General features: G+C 44.7%; 2 protein-coding genes across 6 annotated transcripts in view; one reads left to right on the top strand and one right to left on the bottom strand.

The window, feature by feature from the left end:
• The window catches only part of GINS1 (GINS complex subunit 1), a 43,618-nt gene extending 34,274 nt beyond the window's left edge, over positions 1 to 9,344 (top strand). Inside the window, exon 7 of the mRNA XM_040429651.1 lies at positions 8,113 to 9,344. Coding sequence (XP_040285585.1) covers positions 8,113 to 8,142 — 30 coding nt within the window. The 3' untranslated portion in view covers positions 8,143 to 9,344. The remainder of the gene's footprint in view (positions 1 to 8,112) is intronic.
• A 65-nt stretch (positions 9,345 to 9,409) lies between these two features.
• The window catches only part of NINL (ninein like), a 146,433-nt gene continuing 131,103 nt past the window's right edge, over positions 9,410 to 24,739 (bottom strand). For 4 of the 5 annotated variants that reach the window (XM_040429641.1, XM_040429645.1, XM_040429643.1 and 1 more), the window contains 5 exons: positions 23,056 to 23,169; positions 22,170 to 22,283; positions 16,715 to 16,927; positions 15,232 to 15,345; positions 9,744 to 9,935 (listed from right to left, as the gene is read on the bottom strand). In XM_040429641.1, the coding sequence (XP_040285575.1) occupies positions 9,744 to 9,935; positions 15,232 to 15,345; positions 16,715 to 16,927; positions 22,170 to 22,283; positions 23,056 to 23,169 (747 nt within the window). Of the gene's footprint in view, positions 9,936 to 15,231; positions 15,346 to 16,714; positions 16,928 to 22,169; positions 22,284 to 23,055; positions 23,170 to 24,739 lie in introns of all 5 variants that reach the window. The other variant, XM_040429642.1, reaches the window with a different exon arrangement.

Raw genomic sequence — 24,739 nt, 5'->3', positions numbered from 1 at the left:
CACTCTGAAAAAGCTAAATGTCGGATGCGGCAATGCGCCGAAACGATGTTTAGCTTAAGACCGGATCCGGATCAATGCCTTTCAATGGGCATTAATTCCGGATCCGGCCTTGCGGCAAGTGTTCCGGATTTTTGGCCGGAGCAAAAAGCGCAGCATGCTGCGGTATTTTCTCCGGCCAAAAAACGTTCCGTTCCGGAACTGAAGACATCCTGATGCATCCTGAACGGATTTCTCTCCATTCAGAATGCATTAGGATAATCCTGATCAGGATTCTTCCGGCATAGAGCCCCGACGACGGAACTCTATGCCGGAAGACAAGAACGCAAGTGTGAAAGAGCCCTTAATCTTTTCATTGTGTGTGCCACACTAAGCATGGAGAGGAGAAGAGAACTGTCTGAGGACTGGAGAACCAAAATTGTGGAAAAATATCAACAATCTCGGTTACAAGTCCATCTCCAGAGATCTTGATGTTCCTTTGTCCACAGTGCGCAACATTATCAGGGAGTTTACAACTCATGGCCCTGTAGCTAATCTCCCTGGATGTGGACGGAGGAGAAAAATTGATGAAGGGTTGCAACGCAGGATGGTGGATAAGCAGCGCCAATCAAGTTCCAAAGAAATTTAAACTGTCCTGCAGGTTCAGGGAGCACCAGTGTCAACGTGAACTATCTGTCGACATTTGAATGGAATGAAATGCTATGGCAGGAGACCCGGGAGGACCCCACTGCTGACACAGACATAAAAAAAAGCTAGACTGCAGTTTGCCAAAATGTACGCGAGTTAGCCAAAATCCTTCCAGGAAAATGTGTTGTGGGCAGATGAGACCACGATAGAGCTTTTTGGTAAAGCACATCATTCCACTGTTTACTGAAAATGGAATAAGAACACCGTACCTAGAGTGAAATATGGTGGAGGTTCAAAGATGTTTTGGGGTTGTTTCGCTGCCTCTGGCACTGGATGCCTTGATTGTGTGCAACGCATCATGAAATCTGAAGATTACAAAAAGATTTGGGGTCGCAATGTAGGGCCCAGTGTCAGAAAGTTTCCTAGGTCATGGGTCTTCCAGCAGACCAACGACCCCAAACATACTTCAAGAAGCACCCAGAAATGGATGGGAACAATGCGCTGGAGAGTCCTTGCTGGCCACTTCCGAAGTCTGAATCAACATACCATTGAACACCTGTGGAGAGATCTTAAAATTGCTGTTAGGAGAAGGTACCCTTCAAATATGAAAGACCTGGAGCAGTTTGCAAAAGAAGATTCCACTTAAGAAGCTTGTTGATGGTTGAGGTTTGCGTGAAATTATATCATTTTTGGCTTTTCTGTTTTTCATGTTCCATGTACACAAATCAAAAACGTGTATAACAAAACATGTGTAATTGCAATAATTTTGTGGGAGAAATACTTTATTTTCAAAAATTTCAGGGGTGCCGACACCTTCAGCCATGACTGTATATTACAAATTTTTTATTTTAATTTTTTGTTTACAAATTCTGAAGGTTTATTGTTCCTCTGCATGTCAGATTTCATGTCTTGCATTTCTATGGCAGATCAGAGAGTCTGAATTATTACACAGCAGGAATTGTATCGTACATCAATACTGACTTTAAATGTTCTTTATCTAACCCTCCAGACATTACATCAATTGGTCCGGGTTTTGTTATAATAGTCATTTTGCTGACCCTGGTCCTCCTATAGAAACAAGACAACGCCTGCATCTGGTTTCTGTACATAACCACTTTATTCCTTGCACTAGATTTATGCATGAAGACGCATTATAAACTCCATTCACAACACAGGGCTAGATCTGTCGCATCTGCCATTTTGATGGGGAAAATAGTGCAGCATGCATCACTTTCATCAAACTATCCAAAAAAAAAAAAAAAGCCTCTGCTGTAGAGGTGAACACACCCATGCACACGGCATGTGATGTACATTTTTTTTTTTTAACGGACATCACACGTCTGTTTTTAAGACCAATGGTAGTCTATGGGGTTATTCACACGGCAGTTTTTTTGTTTTTTTTACCGTCTGTGAAAAATGGACGTCAAAAAATAGAACATGTTCTATCTTGTCCGTTTTTCACTGACACACTGTACCCACACAAATGAATGGGTCAGTTTTTAACCACCTCCGGACCGCTGTACGCACAGACGCGTCCTGGAGGTGGTTGATTCATTCCTCCTGGACGCGCCGGCGCGTCCTCTCGCGAGACGCGAGATTTCCTGTGAACGCGCGCACACAGGCGCGCGCGCTCACAGGAACGGAAGGTAAGAGAGTTGATCTCCAGCCTGCCAGCGGCGATCGTTCGCTGGCAGGCTGGAGATGTGTTTTTTTTAACCCCTAACAGGTATATTAGACGCTGTTTTGATAACAGCGTCTAATATACCTGCTACCTGGTCCTCTGGTGGTCCCATTTGTTTGGATCGACCACCAGAGGACACAGGTAGCTCAGTAAAGTCCCACCAAGCACCACTACACTACACTACACCCCCCCCCCCCCCCGTCACTTATTAACCCCTTATTAGCCCCTGATCACCCCTAATCACCCCTGATCACCCCATATAGACTCCCTGATTACCCCCCTGTCATTGATCAACCCCCTGTAAAGCTCCATTCAGATGTCCGCATGATTTTTACGGATCCACTGATAGATGGATCGGATCCGCAAAACGCATCCGGACGTCTGAATGAAGCCTTACAGGGGCATGATCAATGACTGTGGTTATCACCCCATATAGACTCCCTGATCACCCCCCTGTCATTGATTACCCCCCTGTAAAGCTCCATTCAGACGTCCGCATGATTTTTACGGATCCACTGATAGATGGATCGGATCCGCAAAACGCATCCGGACGTCTGAATGAAGCCTTACAGGGGCATGATCAATGACTGTGGTGATCACCCCATATAGACTCCCTGATCACCCCCCTGTCATTGATTACCCCCCTGTCATTGATCACCCCCCTGTAAAGCTCCATTCAGACGTCCGCATGATTTTTACGGATCCACTGATGGATGGATCGGATCCGCAAAACGCATCCGGACGTCTGAATGAAGCCTTACAGGGGCATGATCAATGACTGTGGTGATCACCCCATATAGACTCCCTGATCACCCCCCTGTCATTGATCACCACCCCTGTCATTGATCACCACCCCTGTCATTGATCACCCCCCTGTCATTGATCACCCCCCTGTCATTGATCACCCCCCCTGTCATTGATCACCCCCCCTGTCATTGATCACCCCCCCTGTCATTGATCACCCCCCTGTCATTGATCACCCCCCTGTCATTGATCACCCCCCTGTCATTGATCAACCCCCTGTCATTGATCAACCCCCCTGTCATTGATCACCCCCCTGTCATTGATCACCCCCCTGTAAGGCTCCATTCAGACATTTTTTTGGCCCAAGTTAGCGGAATTATTTTTTTTTTTTCTTACAAAGTCTCATATTCCACTAACTTGTGACAAAAAATAAAATCTCACATGAACTCACCATACCCCTCACGGAATCCAAATGCGTAAAATTTTTTAGACATTTATATTCCAGACTTCTTCTCACGCTTTAGGGCCCCTAGAATGCCAGGGCAGTATAAATACCCCACATGTGACCCCATTTCGGAAAGAAGACACCCCCAGGTATTCCGTGAGGGGCATATTGAGTCCATGAAAGATTGAAATTTTTGTCCCAAGTTAGCGGAACGGGAGACTTTGTGAGAAAAAAATAAAAAATATAAATTTCCGCTAACTTGTGCCAAAAAAAAAAAAATTCTATGAACTCGCCATGCCCCTCATTGAATACCTTGGGGTGTCTTCTTTCCAAAATGGGGTCACATGTGGGGTATTTATACTGCCCTGGCATTCTAGGGGCCCCAAAGCGTGAGAAGAAGTCTGGTATCCAAATGTCTAAAAATGCCCTCCTAAAAGGAATTTGGGCCCCTTTGCGCATCTAGGCTGCAAAAAAGTGTCACACATCTGGTATCGCCGTACTCAGGAGAAGTTGAGGAATGTGTTTTGGGGTGTCATTTTACATATACCCATGCTGGGTGAGATAAATATCTTGGTCAAATGCCAACTTTGTATAAAAAAATGGGAAAAGTTGTCTTTTGCCAAGATATTTCTCTCACCCAGCATGGGTATATGTAAAAAGACACCCCAAAACACATTCCCCAACTTCTCCCGAGTACGGAGATACCAGATGTGTGACACTTTTTTGCAGCCTAGGTGGGCAAAGGGGCCCATATTCCAAAGAGCACCTTTCGGATTTCACTGGTCATTTACCTACTTACCACACATTAGGGCCCCTGGAAAATGCCAGGGCAGTATAACTACCCCACAAGTGACCCCATTTTGGAAAGAAGACACCCCAAGGTATTCCGTGAGGGGCATGGCGAGTTCCTAGAATTTTTTATTTTTTGTCACAAGTTAGTGGAAAATGATGATTTTTTTTTTTTTTTTTTTTTTTCATACAAAGTCTCATATTCCACTAACTTGTGACAAAAAATAAAAACTTCCATGAACTTACTATGCCCATCAGCGAATACCTTGGGGTCTATTCTTTCCAAAATGGGGTCACTTGTGGGGTAGGTATAATGCCCTGGTATTTTAGGGGCCCAAATGTGTGGTAAGGAGTTTGAAATCAAATTCTGTAAAAAATGACCAGTGAAATCCGAAAGGTGCTCTTTGGAATATGGGCCCCTTTGCCCACCTAGGCTGCAAAAAAGTGTCACACATCTGGTATCTCCGTACTCAGGAGAAGGTGGGGAATGTGTTTTGGGGTGTCATTTTACATATACCCATGCTGGGTGAGATAAATATCTTGGTCAAATGCCAACTTTGTATAAAAAAATGGGAAAAGTTGTCTTTTGCCAAGATATTTCTCTCACCCAGCATGGGTATATGTAAAAAGACACCCCAAAACACATTCCCCAACTTCTCCTGAGTACGGAGATACCACATGTGTGGCACTTTTTTGCAGCCTAGGTGGGCAAAGGGGCCCATATTCCAAAGAGCACCTTTTGGATTTCACTGGTCATTTACCTACTTACCACACATTAGGGCCCCTGGAAAATGCCAGGGCAGTATAACTACCCCACAAGTGACCCCATTTTGGAAAGAAGACACCCCAAGGTATTCCGTGAGGGGCATGGCGAGTTCCTAGAATTTTTTATTTTTTGTCACAAGTTAGTGGAAAATGATGATTTTTTTTATATATTTTTTTTTTCATACAAAGTCTCATATTCCACTAACTTGTGACAAAAAATAAAAACTTCCATGAACTCACTATGCCCATCAGCGAATACCTTGGGGTCTCTTCTTTCCAAAATGGGGTCACTTGTGGGGTAGTTATACTGCCCTGGCATTCTAGGGGCCCAAATGTGTGGTAAGGAGTTTGAAATCAAATTCTGTAAAAAATGACGAGTGAAATCCGAAAGGTGCTCTTTGGAATATGGGCCCCTTTGCCCACCTAGGCTGCAAAAAAGTGTCACACATCTGGTATCTCCGTATTCAGGAGAAGTTGGGGAATGTGTTTTGGGGTGTCTTTTTACATATACCCATGCTGGGTGAGAGAAATATCTTGGCAAAAGACAACTTTTCCCATTTTTTTATACAAAGTTGGCATTTGACCAAGATATTTATCTCACCCAGCATGGGTATATGTAAAATGACACCCCAAAACACATTCCTCAACTTCTACTGAATACGGAGATACCAGATGTGTGACACTTTTTTGCAGCCTAGGTGGGCAAAGGGGCCCACATTCCAAAGAGCACCTTTCGGATTTCACTGGTCAGTTTTTACAGAATTTGATTTCAAACTCCTTACCACACATTTGGGCCCCTAGAATGCCAGGGCAGTATAACTACCCCACAAGTGACCCCATTTTGGAAAGAAGAGACCCCAAGGTATTTCGTGATGGGCATAGTGAGTTCATGGAAGTTTTTATTTTTTGTCACAAGTTAGTGGAATATGAGACTTTGTAAGAAAAAAAAAAAAAAAAAAAAAATCATCATTTTCCGCTAACTTGTGACAAAAAATAAAAAGTTCTATGAACTCACTATCCCCATCAGCGAATACCTTAGGGTGTGTACTTTCCGAAATGGGGTCATTTGTGGGGTGTTTGTACTGTCTGGGCATTGTAGAACCTCAGGAAACATGACAGGTGCTCAGAAAGTCAGAGCTGCTTCAAAAAGCGGAAATTCACATTTTTGTACCATAGTTTGTAAACGCTATAACTTTTACCCAAACCATTTTTTTTTTTACCCAAACATTTTTTTTTTTATCAAAGACATGTAGAACAATAAATTTAGAGCAAAATTTATATATGGATGTCATTTTTTTTGCAAAATTTTACAACTGAAAGTGAAAAATGTCATTTTTTTGCAAAAAAAATCGTTAAATTTCGATTAATAACAAAAAAAGTAAAAATGTCAGCAGCAATGAAATACCACCAAATGAAAGCTCTATTAGTGAGAAGAAAAGGAGGTAAAATTCATTTGGGTGGTAAGTTGCATGACCGAGCAATAAACGGTGAAAGTAGTGTAGGTCAGAAGTGTAAAAAGTGGCCTGGTCTTTCAGGGTGTTTAAGCACTGGGGGCTGAGGTGGTTAATGTCAGTTTTTCAGGAAGGCATCTGTGAAATAAATGTCTGTTTGTTTTTTACTGTCGTGTGCATGTAGCCTAAATCAATTTCCCGTAGTTCAAACATGCCACATGACTTCAACTTCTCAGTAATTTATTCCAAAGGTTTTATTAAAATCACAGTTATAAGGATGCTCCCTCATCAGGAGTCTGGACCTTGTTTCCATTTATTTTTGGTATCTGCGGTATAAATATATACACACATTTCCCATACAAAACTGTACATAACTTATGAAATATAAAATGTATACAACTGTCACAGAACAGCAATAGTTAACAGTTTATGTACAGACATGCCTAGGGAGAGAGTTAAGTTATATACCATTTGATGTGCACAACGATCCAACAAATTCATTATTCAGTTAACACTGTCACTACGAACAATATGGGGTGAATTCTTACTGATTTGGTCCAGAATGATACACATGGTATATGCAGGGGTGCACCACTAATGAGGCCTGGTGAGGCGATCGCCTCAGGCAGCACCAGGTGGGGGGGGCGCAGCAGAAGGGCCATGGGCAATGAGCACTTTCATTGTGACAAAGGTGTTAGGTTAAGAAATTGGCATTTTGTGGGGGAAATCCATTCATTTCTATGAGGCCGCAAAAATGCGGACAGCACACTGATGTCATCGAAGTGTCGCCGGCATCCATTCCGCAAATTATAGAACATGTCCTATTATTGCTAGTTTTGCAAGAAAAGCCATTTCTACAGTAGGGCCTACAGAAAGTGCATCAGCCCTTATGTGAACATATTCAGTGTTGGCGCCATGTGTTCCCTTTAACAATGTAAATCAGGTTAAACTCAAGACCGTTACTGCCACCGGGAGAGGAGGCTGAGTGGTGCATGGCTACTTTCACACTTGCGTTTGGTGCGGATCCGTACCGATAATGCAAACGCTGGTATCCGTTCAAAACTGATCTGTTTGCATTATTCATTTAAAAAAAAGTCTAAGTCAAAACGGATCCGTCTTGACTTACATTGAAAGTCAATGGGGGACTTCAATTGCACCATATTGTGCGAGTGAAAAACGGATCCGTCCCCATTGACTTACATTGTAAATCAGGACAGATTCGTTTGGCTCCGCATAGTCAGACTGTCACCAAAATGCTGCAGGCTGCGTTTTGGTGTCCATCTAAAAAACACAACGGAGACCAAACGCAGTCAAATTGATGCATTCTGAGCGGATCCTTATCCATTCAGAATGCATTGGGGCTGCACTGATCCGTTTTGGGCTGCTTGTGAGAGCCCTGAAACGAATCTCACAAGCGGACCCAGAAACGCCAGTGTGAAAGTAGCTTTAGATACAGAATCAAGCATGTTGAAATCTTAACTGCCACAGCCTTATTCCCCTCCCCCCCCCCCCCCAGATAGTTGGATTAATAACCATTAGCTCATCCATTATCCACCAGCATTTATTTAATGTGTATGACAGACTTTTAAATAAAACCTTTTTTACTATGACAGGATTGTGGCCAGGTTCTCTCCATACATTGAGGAGGACAATGAGATGGAAGGAGGTATCTCCCAGGGAAAGAGAACCATCTCACTCGTGCCACATTTTGGAATTGGCTCCCTATAAGGGCTCATGTACACGAACGTTTATTGGCCGTTGGCGCACCATATCATGGATGAGGACTCATTCACTTAAATGGGTCCGCAATCTGGAAGATGCATAGCGGAAGGTGACCGAAGCACTAAGGAGTGTCTCCACACCGCAAAAAATAGAACATGCTCTATGTTTTTGTGGTGCGGACGGATCAAAGAACCATTCAAGTTGAATGAGTCTGCATCTGACAGTGCCCATCTCTTGGTGACATGTTGCGGGCCCCAATGCACAGCACGGGTGGCACGAGCCCGAAGTCAAAGTCTGACTTTAACCAGCCTTGGGACATGACCAGGAAGAATAGCAAAGCCAGCAGGGTGGACACTTTTTTCATTTTATAAATTGACTGATAAGTAGTAACCTTCCTTACAGCCAGAGCAAAAGATGATTGCAAGAGGGAACATTTCTAGGGGTCTGGTCCTGACAGTTAATTTATGAATACATGGGGGAATGCATTAATGTGTGGCTTTTTGTTTGATGCCCGCTTGCGACCTTTGATAAATCTAGTTCCACCCACAAAACGTGCGCTTACCTTAAGAACGCAGTCCGTGCAGAGTATGCTGTGTACAAGTTGGAAAGGTTTCCTGACATGTGCTGTGGTATAGGCATACATTAACTATAGGCTCCCATGTTTAAAAAAAAAGTTAAGTATACTGTGTGCCGGATAACTTATGCCGTAGGATGCCAAAAGGACACTCTTGGCCTAAGTTGCTTAAATGGAGGCCTATGGATACCTTGACATTTACACAGTGAGCTTTCCTGGCCCATATGGCATATGCAGTGTGAACGCACCCTTAAGGGAGAATCAAAACTCCTTTAACCTTAACCAGTTTTCGCACAGTAGAAAATATTTCAGGGTAAGATTACAATTGTGGGCTCAGGTTGAATCGTGTGCTGTATGGATGGAGACTCTATACTGCCATGTACATGAAGCCTTATGGCGTCTTTCTCCCATGGCAGAATATGCAACGTGAGACAACGAACGGGTCTATGAAAAGGAACAGTAATGTCACTAATGTTCTAAAATTGTGCAGAATAAAATATCCCCAACCCCCATCTTTAATCACTGCTCATTAAGGCAAAGTGACAGGTTGCTGACAGTTGCTTTCAGTTTTCCTTGAGTAAGTAGGGGGCCACTCAATTTACGTCCTTCCCTCTCCTCCATCACACATACAGGAAAGGGGACCTGCTCAATATACCATGCCTTGTATTCTATAAGGCTGCACAGCAGCCATTGTTGGGCGGTGCACGGCCTGCCATAGTCCTCCGCAGTCCTTACTCTGCAGGAAGCAGTTGTATTTATTGTTAACCTTATATTTGCCGCCCTCCTCTGAAAACCAAAAAAAAAGCTACTGATTCTGCTGAGTCCACGCTCTGTGATTGTCTCCTGGTAGTATTGCTAAGATTTATGCCTTTTGTACGGTTATTTATTGCTTGGAACCCATGGAAAAAGATTCAACAGCCATGTCAGTCTAGCAGCGCACATCCGGTGTCAGACCGCCAGAGAGGCAGGGGCAATTTTCTTCACCACTTTGTTTAATGCTGCAATCTTCTCCTCCAGGAAGTAGTTCTTCTTCTCTGCGCTTTTCTGCCGCTGTTCTGTCACCTGCAGCGCCTTCATCAGCTGGGCATTCTCCACATACAGATCCTTCAGGAGCATGTCCGATTTAGCGTTCTTCTCCAGCTGTAGAGATACGAATGTACGTACAATCTGCATGAAGCATTCAGTCTTTTTATCAAATTAGTTTCACACAAAAGGTGACATTATTACATTAAGGCCTCATGCACATGACCGTTGTGTGTTTTGCGGTCTGCAAAACGGACAAGAATAGGACAGGTTTTTTTTTTTTTTTGCGGACCAAGGAACGGAGCAACGGATGCGGACAGCACATGGAGTGCTGTCTGCATCTTTTGCGGCCTCATTGAAGTGAATGGGTCCTCATCCGAGCCGCAAAAACTGCTCGGATGTGGACCAAAACAACGGTCGTGTGCATGAGGCCTAACACAATCCAAAAAGCTGTCCATGTAATTTTACACATTGGTGCAGATTTATCAAAACCAGTGTAAAGGAAAACCGGCTTAGTCAATCAGAATCCACCATTCAGTTTCCAGAGCTACTTTTAAAAATGAAAGGTGGAATCTGATTGGTTGCTATGGGCAACTAAGCCGGGTTTCCTTTACACCAGGTTTGCTAAATCTCCCCCATTAAGGCCGAATGCATACGGACGTGAGTGGTCCGTGGTATCTTGGCCTGGCATCCTGCTGACAGCAGGAGCGCACGGCGTCATTGGTTGCTATGCCGCCGCTGCACTACAGTAATAGACTCGTATGATCTATACGAGTCTATTACTGTACAGCAGCGGGCGCACGGCGTCATAGCAACCAATGACACGAGCGCTCCTGCACTCAGCAGGGTGCAAGGCCGGTATCTCACGGTCCGTGTTCCACGGACATGTGCATGAGGCTTAATCTTACCACCAGAATGGATGTAACATGTATGTTTTAATGAAGGTGGGGCATGTAAGGTGCAGTTTAGCCTTGGGGCAAGCAAAATATCTAATAAGTCAGATCTTGTTTACCCCTGATAAGGGGAAAAGTTGTCGGTCAACTTGCTGATTCTGCCAAGAACAACCAATCCGCCAAAATCTATTACCTCTAGCCAGCTTAATTGCATAAGGGCACCTTCACGGCAGATTGTGTGGCAGAAAATTCTGCGACTGAAAATCAGTTCCTTTTACCTTAAGGCCTCTTTCACACGGGCGTTGCGGGAAAATGTGCGGGTGCGTTGCGGGAACACCCGCGATTTTTCCGCACGAGTGCAAAACATTGTAATGCGTTTTGCACTCGCGTGAGAAAAATCGCACGTGTTTGGTACCCGAACTTCTTCACAGAAGTTCGGGCTTGGGATCGGTGTTCTGTAGATTGAATTATTTTCCCTTATAACATGGTTATAAGGAAAAATAATAGCATTCTGAATACAGAATGCATAGTAAACTAGCGCTGGAGGGGGTTAAAATAAAAAAATAATAATAATAATTAACTCACCTTAATCCACTTGCTGGCGCTGCCAGCATCTCGTCTGTCTCCTTCTGTGCTGAACAGGACCTGTGGTGAGCATTCATTCCAGGACCTTTGATGACGTCACTCCGGTCATCACATGATCCATCACCATGGTAAAAGATCATGTGACGTACCATGTGATGACCGGAGTGATGTCATCACAGGTCCTATTCAACAAAGGAGACAGAAGGAGATGCCGGGCTACGCGATCAAGTGGACTAAGGTGAGTTAAATTTTTTTCAACATTTTTTTTAACCCCTCCAGCGCTGTTTTACTATGCATTCTGTATTCAGAATGCTATTATTTTCCCTTATAACCATGTTCTAAGGGAAAATAATAATGATTGGGTCTCTATCCCGATCGTTTCCTAGCAACCGTGCGTGAAAATCGCACCGCATCCGCACTTGCTTGCGGATGCTTGCGATTTTCACGCAAACCCCATTCACTTCTATGGGGCCTGCGTTGCGTGAAAAACGCACAAAGAGGAGCATGCTGCGATTTTCACGCAATGCACAAGTGATGCGTGAAAATCACCGCTCATGTGCACAGCCCCATAGAAATGAATGGGTCGGTATTCAGTGCGGGTGCAATGCGTTCACCTCCCGCATCGCATCCGCGCGGAATATTCGCTCGTGTGAAAGGGGCCTAAGGGTACAACTACATTGCAACAAGTGTCGCACAACATTTTTTATAATAATAGTCTATGCTGTTGCACTGCGACTGCTGCATAAAAATCCATCTTGGATGTTTTTTTTTTCGACTGTCGTGTTGCAGTGAGACACCAGAGACCAGGAATGGCCAACCTGTGGCTCTACAGCTGTTGTAAAACTACAATTCTCACCATGCCCTGCTGTAGGCTGATAGCTGTAGGCAGTCTGGGCATGCTGGGAGTTGTAGTTTTGCAACAGCTGGAGAGCCACAGGTTGGCCATCCCCGTCATAGACTATCATAAAAATTGCTGATGGACTTTTGTGAGACAAGACGTTGTGCGACACATGTCCCCCTGTAGCCCTATCCTAATGGAGCTTGCAGGAATCCATGTGCTTGCTGCCCCATTCAAATGAATGAAATTGATCTTCAGTCGTGGAATTTTCTGCCACAAAATCTGCCGTGTGTGAAGGCGCCTTAAAGGAAACACCTAGCTGCCTGAGCTGGGGTTGTGCAGCACTAGTATATTAATGACCTATCATTAGGATCGGTCATCAATGTCAGTCCGCTGCCGATCTGATTACAGCCACCCCCGCCGATCTGCTGTTTGAAGAGGCCGTGGGGGATGAATAGTTGTAGTGACACTGCACCGCCGCTACGATCTAGACAGCATGCCGTTAAACAGAGAGGAGGCCACAGCACTCATACGAGCAGGCCCGTCGCTAACGGACAGGCAAAACAAGCAATTGCTTGGGGCCCCGAGCTGGCCCGGGATGGTATATTCTAACCCCCAGGCGTTCCCATGGTGACGGGGACGCTTGCCTGGGGGTTAGAATATACAGGGCAGTATATTTATAAACTAATTAGTAACTACTTTAACTTTAATCATTGCTGAGCTCTTTACTTGAATTATTTGGATATCTTATCTTACTTTGTCTTAGCTCCGGTAATAGCAGGCAGTGCGGGGGGCGGCGCTCACTCACTGAAGTCACGCGCCTGCTCCTCCCACTAGGCGGCGCAGGCGCGTGACGTCAGTGAGTGAGCGCCGCCCGCCCGCACTGCCTGCTATTACCGGAGCTAAGACAAAGTAAGATAAGATATCCAAATAATCCAAGTAAAGAGCTCAGCAATGAGCAATGATTAAAGTTAAAGTAGTTACTGATTAGTTTATAAATATACTGCTGTGAGCGTCGGGGAGGGGGATCTGTGGATGGCACCTACAGTGCCATCCACAGATCCCCCCTCCCCTAAACAGTGCCATCCACAGATCCCCCCCCTAAACAGTGCCATCCACAGATCCCCCCCTAAACAGTGCCATCCACAGATCTCCCCCCTAAACAGTGCCATCCACAGATCCCCCCCCTCCCCTAAACAGTGCCATCCACAGATCCCCCCCCCTCCCCTAAACAGTGCCATCCACAGATCCCCCCCCCTCCCCTAAACAGTGCCATCCACAGATCCCCCCTCCCCTAAACAGTGCCATCCACAGATCTCCCCCCTAAACAGTGCCATCCACAGATCTCCCCCCTAAACAGTGCCATCCACAGATCTCCCCCCTAAACAGTGCCATCCACAGATCTCCCCCCTAAACAGTGCCATCCACAGATCCCCCCCTCCCCTAAACAGTGCCATCCACAGATCCCCCCCCTCCCCTAAACAGTGCCATCCACAGATCCCCCTCCCCTAAACAGTGCCATCCACAGATCTCCCCTCCCTAAACAGTGCCATCCACAGATCTCCCCCTCCCCTAAACAGTGCCATCCACAGATCTCCCCCCTAAACAGTGCCATCCACAGATCCCCCCCTCCCCTAAACAGTGCCATCCACAGATCCCCCCCTCCCCTAAACAGTGCCATCCACAGATCCCCCTCCCCTAAACAGTGCCATCCACAGATCTCCCCTCCCTAAACAGTGCCATCCACAGATCTCCCCTCCCCTAAACAGTGCCATCCACAGATCTCCCCCTCCCCTAAACAGTGCCATCCACAGATCTCCCCCCTAAACAGTGCCATCCACAGATCTCCCCCCTAAACAGTGCCATCCACAGATCTCCCCCCTAAACAGTGCCATCCACAGATCTCCCCCTCCCCTAAACAGTGCCATCCACAGATCTCCCCCTCCCCTAAACAGTGCCATCCACAGATCTCCCCCTCCCCTAAACAGTGCCATCCACAGATCTCCCCCTCCCCTAAACAGTGCCATCCACAGATCTCCCCCTCCCCTAAACAGTGCCATCCACAGATCTCCCCCTCCCCTAAACAGTGCCATCCACAGATCTCCCCCCTAAACAGTGCCATCCACAGATCTCCCCCCTAAACAGTGCCATCCACAGATCTCCCCCCTAAACAGTGCCATCCACAGATCCCCCCTCCCCTAAACAGTGCCATCCACAGATCCCCCTACAGTGCCATCCACAGATCCCCCTACAGTGCCATCCACAGATCCCCCTACAGTGCCATCCACAGATCCCCCTACAGTGCCATCCACAGATCCCCCTACAGTGCCATCCACAGATCCCCCTACAGTGCCATCCACAGATCCCCCTACAGTGCCATCCACAGATCCCCCCCTAAACAGTGCCATCCACAGATCTCCCCCCTAAACAGTGCCATCCACAGATCCCCCCTAAACAGTGCCATCCACAGATCTCCCCCCTAAACAGTGCCATCCACAGATCTCCCCCCTAAACAGTGCCATCCACAGATCCCCCCCTAAACAGTGCCATAGACAAATCCCCCCTAAACAGTGCCATACACAGATCCCCCCTCCCCTAAACAGTGCCATCATGGCACTGTTTAGGGGAGGGGGAATCTGTGGATGGCACTGTTTAGTGGGAATCTTTGGATGGCACTGTTTAGGGGGGATCTGTGGATGGCACTGTTTAGGGGGGATCTGTGGATGGCACTGTTTAGGGGGGATCTGTGGATGGCACTGTTTAGGTGCTGCTCTAACATGACTTGAGATGTTACTCCACTTTCTACACCACCCCTTCGCTGGAGTAGGACTGCAACAATTTTTGCAGCTTTGTAAAAATTCAAAGTTGATAAATCTGACTTAAATCAGCTGAACCAGCTAACCAAGCCCACATTCATAGCAGTTCTCAAAACTGGAGTGATGTGAAAGTGCAAAATGTTGCAACATATTTGCACAAAAGGTCATAAAGCTCTGTTTTGTAACTTTTTGAAGCTGGAATTCTGGAGTGTAATGTTTGATAAATTCCCCTAATGGTACCATTGTCTGCAGGCCTCCCACTAGCACCCAGCTAAACTCACCTGATCATTCAACTGGTCAACTTTTTCTTGCAACATTACGCGGACATTTTTTAGATTCATTTCCACATCTTGCATTCGATCTTCCATCCTAAGGAGGAGCTTCTCATGTTCCTCCTGCATTAATGCAACACATTAAAATGGAACATTATACATTTGTTAGAAAGATTTTCTGTTCTAGCTAAGCCCTTGTACAACGGCATGCTAAAGTAATAGATGGGCTTTTAGCTGGAGGACCTTACCCATTTACTGAAATCAGTGCATGTCCAATGATGTTGTGTTGTGCTTCCCACTGTCATATCAGTTGATTCCAAGGGGTCCCAGCAGTGGGTCGACCAAGGTGCAGTTGAAGGGATTGTCCAGGTTTTTATATATATGTGTATGTATGTATGTATGTATGTATGTATTTTTTTTATCTGACCCCAGCCAGTGGGACCTCTGGAGAAATTTATACTTATCTTGTCCCAGCTTCGGTCTTCACTGGACTTCCATCTCCCTTCCCCATCTGTCAACTTCCTGCACAGACAGGCTAACATGAGCTGCTGCAGTCAATGACTGGCAAAACAGTGATGTGTCTCACCACTGCTGGATCATGTGCAGCTTACGGACACATTACTGCGGAGGCCAGTCACTGCAGCAGAGCACGTGACCCCATCCATGCAGGAAGTTGACAGGCGGGGACAGGAAGTCCAGTCAAGACAGCCCAGGAGCCAAGTCACCAGAACTAAGAGGCAGGGACAACGCCTTTAAAGGGAACCTGTCATCAACTTTATGCTACCCATACTAACGGCATCATAAAGTATAGACAGGCGAGTTGATTTCAGCCGTCTGTCATTTATAAGTTAAAAGTAAGTGGTTGCCGAGAACCAACATCAGAGTCATTGCAGACTGGGCCTGGAAAAGAGTCACGGCCACCTGATTTAGTTATTCATAAATTCCTGCTCTCCTTGCCCACCTGGTTTTTCCCTTTCTCTCTAGGAGAGAACTATCAGCAGATGGGCGGGGAGAGCAGGAGATTAGGAATAGCCAGGACTCTTCTCAAGTAGATTTGACTCTTTTCAAGGCCTCGGCTGCAATGATTATGATGCTGGTTCTCGGCAACCACTTACTTTTAGCTCATAAATGATACACCACTGAAATCTGCATTTCTGTCACTATTTTATGCTGCCCACAGTGAGGTCAGCATAAAGTTGATGACGGGTTCCCTTTAAAGTCTGAAAAAAGCTAAAACGTTTGGCGTTCTATGCACACTTTTTGCTTGCTTTTGATGTATTCCATATTTTTTTTGCACCTTGACCGGATGTTTCTGTAATTTCTCCTACTAATACTATCAACAGATAACCGCATGGAAACATCTGTATAGTGCTCAATGCTAATCTTAACACAATGTTATTGCTGGAAGGAGTATAAAGAGCAATTTGTCAATACATTTTTCAAGCATGTAAAATAGGGGAAAAAAAGTAACCAACACGAACTCCAGAGATACCTGTTGCATGGCCAGTTGACGGTTGGTCTGTTCGGCGTGAAACCTCATCCTCTCCTGTAGCTGATGGACTCTCTGCTGTTCTTCTAAAAGCTGGTTCTGTAACTGAGCAACCTGATCCTTGGGCGCAGTGCCGTACAGCTTCTCCTTCAGTTGTTGGACCTCTCGCATATGCTGAGACTGTACAAGGGTCAGCTTGCTGCTGGAATCTAATAGCTGTATAGTGACAATTCAATGAGAAAACTGAGTATATGGGCAGCTGTAATATACTTATATTATAAGAGGATTCAGGACATCAATACATACGGTATATAATATATGGTTCTTGTAGCTTTCTTTTGTTGGTCATTAGCCATTAGTAGACAGGAGACAGATCAGAGATTACAGTAAATCTCTCTGATATGCAGAGATATATTTTTATCACACATTATCGGCATCATATTTTTAGTTCTCCTTTAAATGCTACAGTATGTACACCTTGGGGGCAATTTTTTTTTATTGTTGCATTGTACTTATTTTGTGCTAGAAATCATTTTTCCAAATGGTCTTTATTAAAAATATGGCTCCCTTTTTTCTATACATAGCTGAGATACTCTAGCAGCAGCCTGCGAGTTTTTTTTTTGGTCTTTTCTGTCATCTGAGGAGCTGACGGCTCCTTCTCTGCTCTCTGACATTATAAACACTCATTATGGCCGAATCCTTATCTTACTGATAAGAATGTGGCTTAAGTAAGTGTTTATGACGTCTTCAGAGTTTAGAGATAAGGGTTATTAGATGATCAACACAAAGTGAAAGTGGCAGTCAAACAGTTAGAAAAACAGCTAACCCTTTGTGACAGAACGACTCAATATTTTTAATAAAGGCCAATTAAAAATATGATTTTTTAGCCAAAAATGTATAAATGAAATTATAAACAAATATTGCCTCCAAAGGTGTACTCAAATAGAGAATCGTATGGACATTTTAAAGGGGGGCTGTGCACCTCACAGTGAAGCACCGCCTCTTGGGCACTTGCAGGAGAAAAACCTGGCAGAATAAGAGTTCATATTCACACTACTCATGATGAAAGCTCAACAAAAGGTATGTCAGTCCTGCCCTTCCCAGCATTTACCTAGTGGTCTAAACTGCTGATAGATTCCCTTTAATAAAGGGGTTGTCAGAAAAAGAAATTATGAAAAGCAGGGAAGGTGTTATAAAATAAGAAGTTGTTGCATATTTACAAGGTCAAACGCCCTCCACGCCAGTATCGCTGCTCTGGCCCTTCTGGCCAGGCTTTGGCTGCATCGGACCCCTGCAACCAATCACTGGCTTCAGCAGTCTCATGGCATACACTGCTAAGGCCTGTGATTTTCTGCAGCAGTATACAGCCTTCTTATAGCTGCAGTCGAGAAGATGACACCATGGCTGGGCGGCAGCACTGAAGTAGAAGAGATTTGAACTGGTGAGTACACATTCTTTGGTTATTTTAACATTTTTCCTGCCTCTCCCTTGCCCGAAGACGTACCGTACATAAAACCAGAAAAGCCAAGAGATCTAAAAGAGGTTAATGGTAAAGTTTCTGCTGATCAAGGCCAGTGGAGCTTTATATGCTCCATTTTCAGGGGGTTACTGTGAATCCAGCCCATAAAGGTACTTCTAGGAAGCCAGAATTTAACTTAATCCCTTAACATACCATGAAATAACTATGCTATTCCTATTCCATGGTGCTATAGGCACTACAGTACTGTGTCGCCTTTCTCGTCTGATTCAACTTTGAACTTAAAATGTGCTTTGGTGTATAAAAAAAAAAAAATACTTATTGTACACCATCTCGGAGAATTTACTTCCATTACTTGTTGTGGAGAATACCCCTTCAACAAGCACCTTCATACATACCCAGACGGCAGCCCATACAACACACATCTACACATGACAGAGAGAGGGCCCAAGTTTGGCCGTCAACACAACTGCAAGGTACTACTGGGTTACCATGGCAACTGATGCCCTCCAGGTCTGCCGAAGGTATAAGCCTACTGCATGGCCTAACAACCATAAGGACCGTAGAATAACATTATCGGTACTGGTTGGTTCATGCTATAAAAAAAAATAAAAAATTTACCCATTCCACCCAAAAATATTTACAAAAATTATTTTATAAATGACTGAATCATTTTTCAAGTTACATTAAAGAGGACCTTTCATGGGAATTTTTTTTAACCTACTACCTTATGAAGTAGTCCGCCTGCTGCAAATGCTAAACTTTTTTTTTTTTTTTTTCTCAGATAGACTCCTCTGTTGTGCCACTATGCCCACCCTTGTTTTCTCGTGCCGCATATGCGAATTAGGGCCATCAGTACAGGGAAGAGAAGACTTTAGTGGGCATCTCCTTCTCCCTGGCTATGATGCTGTCTAATCACAGCAGACTGCTCCATAGCCAGGGAAAGATTTAGTAAATCTCACGAGATCAGGCTATATACAGCAAGTACTATGCTCGCTTACATAGCCTGTTCTCGTTAGATTTACAAAATCTCACGATAGCAACTTCCCTTCTGTGAATGGATAGCACCACAGCCACGGAGAAGGAGATGCCCACTGAGAAAAGCTGATGACTCCTTTTCCCTGTACCAATGGTCCTAATTAGCATATGTGGCTCTAGAAAACAAACTGGGACATAGCGGTGCAATGGAGGGGTCTATCTGAAAGAAAAAAAGGTTTTGGCATCTTCAGCAGGCGAATTACTTTGTAAGGCAGTAGATTCAAAAAAAAAAAAAAAGCGCATGAAAGGTCCTCTTTAAATAAAAACTTCAACTAAGGCCGGGTTCACATGGGCGTTATTGAATTCCGTTATAGGTTTAGTTATAACGGAATTCTAGGACGGAATGCAAAACGGAAGCCTTTAAGAGGCATTCTGTTCTGCTGCAACCTAATACATGTCTATGGGGTTAGGGTTTCGTTTGTTTCTTTTATACATGACAGAAAAAAATAGTCCTGTCGACAGGACTATTTTTTCCGCCATGCGTAACGGAAAACGACGGAACCGTTATGTGCTCCCATAGACATGTATTAGGACGCAGCAAAACGGAATACCTCTTAAAGGCTTCCGTTTTGCATTCCGTCCTAGAATTCCGTTATAACACTGTTATAATGGAATTCAATAAGGCCCATGTGAACCTGGCCTAATCCTGCTATAAAAAAGCCTCATAGAATTACCTCAATATAAAAAGTTAGAAAAAGTTATGGGCCTCAATGACAAAAAAATAATAATTACGGCCCAAAAATAGGCCAGACCATAAAGACCTGAAAATTTTATTTTTCCACTCAACCTTGCCAGTGAGATATTCTTCCAGTTAGGGCTTATGCACACGACCGTATGCCCTCCGAGACATACGGTCCGTTAGCAGGCCATATGTCCCGGAGTGGCATACATCGTGCGCACAGGAGCGCACAGCATCATAGGTTAGTATGATACTGTGCGCATCGGCCCGCCTGCGGGATGATCATATGAGTGCGGGACAATAGCCCCGCGGGCGGCCCGATGCGCACAGTATCATTGTAACCTATGATGCTGTGCGCTCCCGTGCGCACGATGTATGCCGCTCCAGGAAATATGGCCCGCTCACGGACCGTATGTCTCAGAGGGCATACAGTCGTGTGCATGAGCCCTTAAAGGGGACCTTTCACCTATTATGACATTGTGAACTAAGTATACAGACATGGAGAGCCGTGCCCGGGGATCTCACTGCACTTACTATTATCCCTGGGCGCCGCTCCGTTCTCCTGCTATATCCTCCAGTATCTTCGCTCAGTAAGTTATAGTAGGCGGAGATTTCAGTCACTAAGTTATGGTAGGCAGAGTCTGCCCTTGTTCTGCTGTAGCGCTGGCCAATCCCAGCGCAGAGCTCACAGCCTGGGAGGTTATTTTCTCCCAGGCTGTGAGCTCTGCGCTGCGATTGGCCAGCGCTACAGCAGAACAAGGGCAGACTCCGCCTACCATAACTTAGTCTCCGCCTACCATAACTTAGTGACCGAAGATACCGGAGGGCATAGCGGCAGAACGGAGCGGCGCCCGGGGATAATAGTAAGTGCAGTGAGATCCCCGGGCGCCGCTCTCCATGTCTGTATACTTAGTTCACAATGTCATAATAGGTGAAAGGTCCTCTTTAAAGTGAACATTGAATACATAACAGATTCTATAATGTTTCTAATTAACCGGATATGATTATCATTACATAATCCCATGACAGATCATATTCCAATTCTTTTCTGATCTATAGCTCACTCGCCACTGGTGCAGTATCAATCCCAATTGCTTATGCAGAACCCGATTGGAAATTAGCAGGAACAGTCTGCAGTTCAGATGATCATTTTAAAGCTGTCAACATGAAAAGCAGTGCAATCTCCAGGCGGCATGTTATATAGTAGGAGGAGCTGAGCAGATATACAGGTGAAACTCGAAAAATTTGAATATTGTGCAAAGTTTATTTATTTCAGTAATGCAACTTAAAGGGAACCTGTCACCGGGATTTTGGGTATAGAGCTGAGGACATGGGTTTCTAGATGGCCGCTAGCACATCCGCAATATCCAGTCCCCATAGCTCTGTGTGCTTTTATTGTGTAAAAAAAACTGATTTGATAAATATGCAAATTAACCTGAGATGAGTCCTGTCCCTGACTCATCTCACATACAGGACTCATCTCACGTTAATTTGCATATGTATCAAATAGTTTTTTTTACAGAATAAAAGCACACAGAGCTATGGGGACTGGGTATTGCAGATGTGCTAGCGGCCATCTAGCAACCCATGTCCTCAGCTCTATACACAAAATCCCGGTGACAGGTTCCCTTTAAAATGTAAAGCTAACATATGAGATAGACTCATTACATGCAAAGCGAGATATTTCAAGCCTTTATTGACTTTATGGACTTTTGCATGATATTCAAATTTTTCGAGTTTCACCTGTATAGTGTTTGGGAAAAGATTCCGTAAACTGAACTAAACTACTGCTGTACACCAAGAAACTTCTGTAACTGCAGCAAAGGGTGGCTCTACAAAGTAATGTGCATAAGTATTCACCCCTTGAAACTCAATACACTTCTCTCTTTTTTTGTCTTAATTATTGTTTGAGTTGGAGTAAAAAATAATTTGTAACTTAAGATGAGTAGACATGTTGTGTAAAAAATATATGGGTGTATACCCCCCAAAATATAGTTTAATTTCAGGTTTTAATGCTACAAAACAAGAAAAACACCAAGGGGGTTAATATTTTCGCAAAGCACTGTATTAGTGAGACCCTTGGGAATTTTCTGCAGTCAACCTCATCTACAACCCCTAAAGCCTGCCTTGTCCCATGATATGGGAGATAACACTTTTGCATGCATCCCTTATGGCAGGATACTAGACCTTTTTAGTCCCCCACCCCTCGTTCTGCCCACCCTTCCCTTTTTCTTTTAATAGAGCTTTACTCAATAGTCCAGTACCTTATCATGAGATTCATCCAGCTCCGACCTTAGCTGATCATGGCTCCTCTTCCAATTCTTGCATTCCTCCTGAGCTTGTTTTAATTCACACTTCAGCTCATCTATCTGACTCACCTGGGCAATGCACATAAAAAATGTAATGTAAAATAAAGCTGGAGCGAATAAATCAAACAGCATGGAATAACATCTAGCCTACCCTACCCTAAGTGCTTAGTATGGAAATAAACCCCACACTAAGCACTTTTTTGTGTTTACATTTCTCAGAGACACCGCTTTTTGATTTGTGTCCTCCAAGGTGATCAACTGATAGCGCCAGATTGGCCCGTACAGGGGAAATGTAGTATTACACTGTGGCAATTCAGATGCATGACCATCCTTGTAATGCAAGGACTGCTCTAGTCCACCAGAATGGGAGCACAGAGCAGCTCTTCATTCTGGTCCATAAAAAGGGGTCCTTATAGGGCTTGTGGACAGGAGTTGTCTTCATGAGACAACCGCTTTAATAAACAATGGGCAGTAAAACATCTTTAAAAGGTGTCGTCTCATCTCGCTGTTACTTAGGTGAGATAGGACTAAACCACATGGAAGCCACTAAAACAGCACCAGCCCATTTTGCGGCCAGCTGGTGGTTTGGGTTTAGTCTAATTTCGTCTTAGAAACGGAGAGATGAGACAACCCCTTCAACCCATAATCCAATGAATAGGAAAAACTGCCTTTGCCCTGAATGGTGGAGCCAAAAAATAAGGTATCTTGTGGGAAATATTGCTTGACTACATGTGATTATGGCTACACAGAAATAGGAGTAGGTGTGAGGACATAGGCATCAATGCTTTCCGGTTGTACTGGGGCGCGGCTTCAGCAAACCAGGAAAGCCATCTACATTTACCTGCTCAGTGGTTTCCTTAAGTAGTTTGGTAACCGACTGGCACTGATCCTCCAAAGATTCCTTCACTTGTTTTAATGATGATATTTCTTCCTGAAGGGTTGCCATAACTAAAAGCTGTAAAATAATTGTTTGGATATTTCATAAGTAAATTAAATACTTTGCAAATATAGTCAAAAAGTCTTAGAAAAATGCACCATGAACTAATTCAGCACAGAAGGGCACGGCATATGAATGATGGTAATTCTTAGTGGAGTTATCACTGAAAGTCTATCCTTAGGTTTGGCCATCAAAGTTTTATCAGTGTCCATCAAATCATATGTACTGCAGCACCAGGCACTCTTACTAATTGATGTGCCAGTGTTAATCATTAAGGGGATGTTGCTTCTGGGACATCTTCAATTAGGCGGCATTCAAATCTACGGCAAGCTGATCCAGCACAAATGCCACATTTATGGCAGAAAGCTGAAAAATCACAGACGGACCTCATTACTGTCAATGGGGATCCGGCAGTGAACTACAAAACCAGGCAATGCCAGATCCGACGAAATCCGGTAGGCTGCTCCCTGCTGGATCTGCTGCCAGAGATGTGAATCAGGCCTAAGCTGATCAGCTGATTTCATCAGTCCACCAATGGTCCTGAAGAACCTGTTTAAGTAATGCCAATAGTGTCTTTGCTCAAATATCCTCAATGATGGTGCTTCATTTCTTTGGTACACAGCACCTACACAGTTAAGCCACATTATTATGACCACCATTCAATATCCAGAGTAACCTCCATGGGCAGCAAGGACAACAGCTAGATGGACTGGGATTGACTCAATAAGGTCCTGACTGCAGTGCATCCCACAGCTGCTGGAGGGTGTGAGGGGGACGATTCATAGAGGGAACATGGCGATCAAGGCGGTCCCACTGATCCTCAATTTGGCTTCAAGTCTGGGGACTTGGGGTAGTACTTGGGAGTCTTGGTCATGTTCTTTTAACCAATGTCGGACATTTCTAGCCATGTGACATGCCGCGTCAGCATGTATGAGTGTACGTGATCTGCAAGGATGGATTCATACCCAAATTGCCTGAGAGTGCCTTCACATGGATGAATTGCCCACAAAACATTCCCCAGACCACTTCCACCTCCAGCTTATGTTCTTCCAGCAGGGTGTTTGTTCTCTGATGTTTCTCGCCAGACACACCAACATTCATCCATTCGATGAAGCAGAAACGTGGCACATTGGAGAAGGCAATCCGTGGAGGTCCAAATTCGATACTGCCATGAAAATGGAAGCCTTTTCTGCCGATTCAACATCATTAGCAGAGGTGCAGTAACCATCTGTCTGCTTCGGAACCACAAACACGAGGCTTCGCTAAACTGTTCTTTTGGACACACGTCTGTTAGCCCCCTGATTCATTTTGTAGGTGAGCTGCTACACTGTAGCTAGTCAGTCCATCCTTGCGCACTTTTGTAGCCAACGTTCACCTCTCACACCAGTGGCACGTGGAGCTCTGCAGTGTCCACGTTGCTTATTCACAAAGGTTCCATCTGTCCACTCAATACACTTTCACCACAGCAGCACGAGAACAGTTCACAAACTGCGCAGTGTCAGAAATACTGCCACCCTTGGCCCAAAAGACAATAATCATCCCTTTTTGCAACTCTGATAAATCGCCCCTTTTCCCATGACACCAACGA

This window comes from Bufo bufo, chromosome 4, assembly GCF_905171765.1.
Source record: "Bufo bufo chromosome 4, aBufBuf1.1, whole genome shotgun sequence".
NCBI classification, from domain to species: domain Eukaryota; kingdom Metazoa; phylum Chordata; class Amphibia; order Anura; family Bufonidae; genus Bufo; species Bufo bufo.
This window is presented reverse-complemented; position numbering and strand designations above follow the sequence as displayed.